This window comes from Odontomachus brunneus, unplaced genomic scaffold (genome assembly GCF_010583005.1).
Source record: "Odontomachus brunneus isolate Ranch 3 - 2012 unplaced genomic scaffold, Obru_v1 Obru_scaffold_086, whole genome shotgun sequence".
Taxonomy (NCBI): domain Eukaryota; kingdom Metazoa; phylum Arthropoda; class Insecta; order Hymenoptera; family Formicidae; genus Odontomachus; species Odontomachus brunneus.
The window spans coordinates 173,798-180,739 of record NW_022639536.1 but is presented as its reverse complement, the minus strand read 5'-3'; the positions used below and the strand labels follow the sequence as shown (position 1 = coordinate 180,739).

General features: G+C 33.7%; 1 protein-coding gene across 1 annotated transcript; it reads right to left on the bottom strand.

Moving 5' to 3' along the window:
• Positions 1 to 2,291: 2,291 nt before the first annotated feature.
• On the bottom strand, positions 2,292 to 3,486 carry LOC116847972. Its single transcript, XM_032823629.1, has 2 exons — positions 3,355 to 3,486; positions 2,292 to 3,268 (listed from the first exon to the last, which is right to left on the bottom strand). The coding sequence occupies exons 1-2, from the start codon at positions 3,438 to 3,440 to the stop codon at positions 2,344 to 2,346; spliced, it is 1,011 nt and encodes a 336-aa protein (XP_032679520.1). The 5' UTR covers positions 3,441 to 3,486; the 3' UTR covers positions 2,292 to 2,343.
• Between the last annotated feature and the right edge of the window lie 3,456 nt (positions 3,487 to 6,942).

Here is a 6,942-nt window from a genome sequence, read left to right as displayed (position 1 = left end):
TGACGCAAGCATTGAAAATTTACAAACTAAGATGTATGAATATTGTCACATGTGTATTGCCCAACGTCTGTGTCTGACGGTGAATTGTGCCGTCCCTGCCTACTTTCTGTATCTGGCCTGTGAGTGGCTAACTATTTCTCTTTATACCTCAGCAACTAAGCCTCAGATAACATTTTGCAAGAGGAAAAATAGTTTTAGAATTCGCTAAAAAATACAAGAATATTAACCGAAGGCGATTGTTTCCGATCATCCTGTATAAATCAATTAACAGAATGGGAGCTAGTAACACCGTCTATATCTAAAATATAGCTACTAACCACAGCTTGAAATTACTATAACTAGAGAGTAAATCTGACCAAAACCTAGCTACATTCCGTTTAGCATTTGTGGTGGAGAGCGGTGCACTTGGACACGGTGCATTTGGACACAGCCAATCACAGCACCGTGTAATTAGAGACATTTGTAGGGTCCCTTGGAACAGCGACTTGTGATTGGACTGTGTCCAATTGCCCCGTGTCCAACTGATATACACCCTTTGTGGTGTCATCTCCCGCACAGCAATTAATAACTATAGAATATATTAAAATCATCGCGGATATGCGAAATATGTATCAATCTCCTGATAATATCATCAGTATATTATAATGAATAAATTTCGAAAATATCTCCGTATACAATATCCAAAAGATATCTTATCTCAAATACGATAATGTGTAAAATATATCGTACAGACATCCTAAAGATAAGTATAAGATATAAAGCATATACATGGCTAGAGACAGGCATCTTTTTATTAATATTTCGAAAACTATAGGAAATGCACAAGTGACTATGGAGCATATACATCTCACTGTTTGTCGTCGGTGTGAGTTTTCCATCCGGCTTAACCGCTGTTACATTAAGACGTGTTCAAACACATTCGGACCTGTGATTCTTTTGAGAAATGTACCTTTTGATACTTTGATGAGAGTTTTCCGCAAAAAAAAGTCTGAATCCAAGTAAAATAAACAGAGAGAGAGAGAGAGAGAGAGTGAGAGTGACAGTGACAGTTTTCCTAACCTTAATAGTAGTCAACTTTGTCGGCTAATATTTCGCTTCGCAGTAGAGAGCGACGAGTTTGTCAGATGAAAAAGTTGTTTCTCGTGCAAAAACGCGTCGATTGAATCTACTGTCATCGAAAAGTGAGGGGCCTAAACTGAATAATTACCGAGAGCAAAACTTTTTCTTTTTCAGAAAAGCTAAAAATGTGGCATTACTTACGACTAATAAAGAAATAACTCCAACACAACTGCAGCTTGCATTGCATAAGGATATCATAACATCTCACGTGAATAAATTAACATTAAATTTATGATTAATAACATATGCGTTAGTTCATGTAATATTCCTATTATAGGTGATAACTTATAGTTATTAGATAATATATATAAACAGAATACTCATAACAACCTATCAGTTAAACATTTGTTAGTTGTAATTCCTGATTGAACAATATTGGTTCTATACAACCCGTATATTATACAATAAACTGACAAGGGGAACCCGGCAGTCTCTCATCACCGATTTGAATAAAATTTTATGGGTGTGTAGTATGCACTCATACATTTACTCCTGTAAAGCCGTAGGACCCACTATTGAGGCATTCTCGAGAAATATTTTTTTAAATATTTCAAGAAAAATTTTTGTCCCGATAGTACCATTACGGAAAAGCAATCTTCGAGTTAGCAGCGTAGCGTCCACGGTAAGACGTAGACTACTACGCTCGGGGTTGTAGGTTCGATTCCCTGAGTAATTTTTTTTATTTTTTTTTTTATTTAAATCTTATATATTTTTAAATTTGTATATAACACAATTTTAAACCGTTTTTAATTATTTTATATCAAATTTTTTAATAAGTAATTTGTACGTTAAATAAATATTTTTCTTAATCAAGGAATTTAAAAATGCTCATTTATTATTAATTAAATTAAAATTTCTCATGCACACAAAAAATATATTTCCAATAAGAATTTACAACGACTGTTATACAATAAGTTAAAATGTACAATTTACTGTTTTACAATAAGTTTGCAGCTTTTAGGGTGGTATTTATCATAAAAACATTTAAAACAATAATTCGTTGCACCATGCACATACAATCATAGACATTTCATGCGCACAGTCTGTACAATTTGTTTTATTAATAGAATCTGGAAAACAAACTTCGTTAACGTTTTTAAAAAAAGTTTTTTCATTTGTTATTTGAGATGCAAACAAATGCATATTTTAACATATCACAAAAGATTGGTGCGCTTAACTGATTGTGAACTAAAAATTGTATTTTAATAGCATCCTCACGATTGGCTATTTCTCTATTGCTTTTAAGGAGATATGTACAATTTTGTAATTTTTTGCTAAATTTCTAACTTGTCTATAAAAATACACGTCGCATGGCTGGCATAAAAGAGTACACTTTGACGGAATAATTTTTATTTGACAAGATGGAATATCCTCGTCATCCACAAAAATATCATCATATATTTGTGAATTTGTTTGGTCACCCCAAGAATCTGTTATTAATAAAAACTGTTCATTCTTAACATATGGCTGTAATATTTCTTTTAAAAAGTCCTTATAGATATTTGTAGTTAATTTTCCTGACCTTGAACATTTGACGATGACATTACCAAATTCGACAACAAGAGCATCAACTTGCTTCTGTATTATTGGACCAAATTTGTCTCCAGTTTCTTGTAAACAGAGAAACACTTTTGGTACAAGCTTTCCTGAACAAGTTAATGCATATTGGGCCGTATAGGAATGAGAAATTTTATAAGAACTCTTCTTTTTAACAAATACAGATTGGACGCCTTTCTGTGCTAATGTCCGATCAATTGTTGACTGATATTGGCAACCAGTTTGATCTGTATTAATTATTAAATCTAGGGAATAATTTTGTAAAAGTGGTTGGATTTGTTTCCTAAATCTATCCGCAACAGCCAAAATTTCGTCCATTTCTGCTGCCTCTTTTTCAGAAACGTATTTGGTAATCCGTCGTTGCCGAATATTATTTCTGCGTTTAAAATCATCAGCCCACGTTTTTCCTGCTGAAAATTTAAATGTGCTGGAGAGGAATTGTTGCGCAGCTGCCATCGCCCATTGTTGTAACGTTCTTGTTGTGACTTGCTCGAATTTTTCTCTAGCTTCTGTAAATCGATCAAGTGTCCAAGAATTGATGGCATACAGTTTGTCAAATCGCGTTCCACCAGATAATACATCTTTTTCCCATCTAATAATAAAAATAAATAGAAAATCATTATAATTATTTAATGAATAGAATATAATACATAGAATGTGTTAAAATCGTATACGTACTGTTTTAAATCTCTTTTATATTTTAAATAATGTGCTCCTTTTCTCTGTAATGTTTGTAGCGACCAATTAGGATGTTCTTTTGCCATGGCTACAACTTTCCGTTTGTAATCCAAATCTATTGATTTGAATTTTTTTTTCTCCGGAGAATCGATCCACTCTTCCGAAAGTGGAGATAACTGCGATGATGACGACTCTTCTAATGGATACATTGATGCACAATCAATAAAACTGTCATCAATATCTTCTTCATGTGGAAGCACTAATTCTTCCTCCTCAATGAGACGCATATCATTAACCATATCGACGATACGGTTATATATTTCGTGGCCTATAACAGTTACCTTTTCCGTTGAAAGATCTTTCACAGACTCTTCTGGAATATACTCATTTTCAGCAAGCAACTTCTCGCTTATTTTTAAGGCACTTTTTAAGAGCAATTTGTTATTCAATTCTTGTTCTTCTTCCTTCGCACTAGCGCTCGTTGACGGTCCCGGAATATCCATATTGCAAGTAAAAGAGCACGAATATCTTCTGCAAACTATAAATAGCACGTCTAACTCGAAGAACGACTTTGTTGCTACTACCGGTTTGTCCGTTAGACGAGCGGTTTCATATACCTTCTAAGGTCCCGAACAAAAGACCAAAATTGTTACACTCGGGGATAACCCGTTGTGGGTATAACGATTTATGAAAACTCTGATTTTGACGTCCTTAAAACAGTCATTGTAAATTCTTATTGGAAATATATTTTTTGTGTGCATGAGAAATTTTAATTTAATTAATAATAAATGAGCATTTTTAAATTCCTTGATTAAGAAAAATATTTATTTAACATACAAATTACTTATTAAAAAATTTGATATAAAATAATTAAAAACGGTTTAAAATTGTGTTATATACAAATTTAAAAATATATAAGATTTAAATAAAAAAAAAAAAAAAACTATTCAGGGAATCGAACCTGCAACCCCGAGCGTAGTAGTCTACGCCTTACCGTGGACGCTACGCTGCTAGCTCGAAGATCGCTTTTCCGTAACGGTACTATAGGAACAAAAATTTTTCTCGAAATATTTAAAAAAATATTTCTCTAGAATGCCTCAATAGTGAGTCCTACGGCTTTACAGGAGTAAATGTATGAGTGCATACTACACACCCATAAAATTTTATTCAAATCGGTGATGAGAGACTGCCGGGTTCCCCTTGTGAGAGATATTCCAATTCATATAAAAAATCTTAAAAAATTGTGAGAATTTTCTGATATTCTGAGAAATCTTTCCACCAAAGATACATTTATTGTATTTGGTGTAATTCTATTTTGTATAATTTCTGCTATAATACTAATGTCTACATTATATTGATAATTGTTTAATATGTATATAAATTAGTATATCGGCATAAAATTGATTTACCAAGCACATTTTGTATTAATTATATATTTATTGATATGCATATTAAGTAAGCAGTATAAATTTAGTCATTATTATTATCAAAAACATTCTTCCAGATATATCCAGACTACCTACCATAATCATCACTAATATATTTGTAAAATATACGTGCGATATATCTTCCGGGGTTTTCCTGTATACGGCAATAATCAGAGATCTCAGGGATATCATACAAATATATTTCACTACAATATGCGATATCTATACGTGTTCGTAACTGCGGACATTATTCTAATAATATCTCTCATATATCCACAACTTCTATGGGATATTTGTAGGATATTGCATTATTCCGGCAGGATATCTTTAGAAAATTCAACAGATTTCTCTTTGCTGTGTGGGCTACATCGAGGAAAGTAAGACAGCTACTAGCCAGCCTACGAGATTACGAGAACTAGACAGCAAAACTGATTCGAATCTAGCTAGATTTCGCCTAGCTTCTGTTCAAATAAACTATACAAGAAAACTGGGCCGCGGCTAGAACCAAACCAGTTTTTATCTGACAAATTTCCACACGGGGAGCATTACATTCCTAGCTAGTAGCTAGCAAATACTATTAGCGATGTAAGACCCAACTTTTCTATGTCGTTACTAGACAATCACTAGATTCAATTTTTGAAATTGAATCATATATATCTATCAATTAATTCATATATATTCGAAAAATCAAACATATAATAGAAAATGTAGACGAACTTTTCAAGTAACAACGAGTGTTGCAATAAAAGAGCCGCTCACAAACGCTCTAAGCAGCCGCTTTAGCGCGCTGCTTAAAGCAATAGCTGAGCTGTATGTGTCAATCAGAACATATTATCCAAATAGCACTTCGCGAATAGGGGTAAGTACTCCGAGGCAGGTTCCATGACGTCGGGAATATACCGATTGCCCACAGACCCAATTGGACATCACCAATCAAATTGTTTGGTTAATTAAAGTTAAGTTAGTGTTAGGTTAGATTAAATTTGAGTTATATTGATAGTGTCTGATAGCATCTGTGAACAATCGGGATTTATCCGCGATGTCAATCGCTCTCATATGCCCTACTGAAAAAATTTAGTAGAGATCTCAATTGAGAACTCAATTGAAATCTCATGTGAGATAGTAACTAAAAACTCGTATGAAATTTCCGCAAGATCTCAATTGAAATATAAGCCCTGATGGAAATAATTTATGGAAAATGTAATGAACTTTTGCTGAAATGTTTTTGAAAAGCATTCACAATTGACACAGTGACATTAGAATTTCATTATAATTTCATTAATATTTCAGTAAGATTTCAGTACAAATTTAGAAAAATTCAGTGAAAAATCATTATTAATAAAAATAGTTAAAGGATAATGAAATATTGAGAGTATGCATTAATTTTAAAGGATTTTCAAGAGATGGCGTAACTAGTACTATATCGCATCGGGTCATATTGTTGCTACCTTCATGTCAAAGCACCATCATGTGGCTTTAGTTTTCAATATGTGTCATTTTGCTGAAGTGTAAACATTGTTTTTTTTTAGCATTGAATATGTCGAATTTTGTGCCAACAAAACGCAATTTGCGGGAAGCCTTGCTTTTTTGCTTTCATTTAAAGAAAAGTCCTGTTGAAAGTCAATAAATGCTGTCAGAAACTTTTAGTGATTATACTCCATCGATTTCAACATGTGAGTACTAGTTGCGACGCTATAAAAAAGGCGATTTTGACACGGAAGACAAGGAACGTCCAGGCGAGCCGAAAAAGTTTGAAGATCAGGAAGTGGCTTTACTCGATCAAGACCGGAGTCAAACGCAAGAAGAACTTGCAGAATCATTAAATGTTGATTGATCAACGATTTCCAGACGTTTGAAGGCCATTGGAATGATTCAAAAGCAAAGAAATTGGGTGCCGTACGAGTTGAAGCCAAGGAACGTTGAAAGACGCAAATTGACCTGTGAATTGTTGCTTCAAAGACACAGAAAAAAAGTTTTTTGCATCGTATCGTGACGGGTGACAAAAAATAGATACGCTACGATAATTCGAAGCGCAAAAAATCATGGTGCAGGCCAGGCGAATCATCAACATCGACGGCAAAGCCGAATATTCATGGCGCCAAACTTGTGCTTTGTATTTGGTGGGATCAGCTGGGTGTAGTGTATTATGAGCTGCTCCAAC

Coding starts and splice junctions, on each gene's coding strand:
- LOC116847972 (XM_032823629.1), bottom strand. CDS start 3,440: ATGGCAAAAGAACATCCTAATTGGTCGCTACAAACATTACAGAGAAAA. Junction 3,269..3,354: donor TATAAAAGAGATTTAAAACA/GTACGTATACGA, acceptor TTTTATTATTAG/ATGGGAAAAAGATGTATTAT.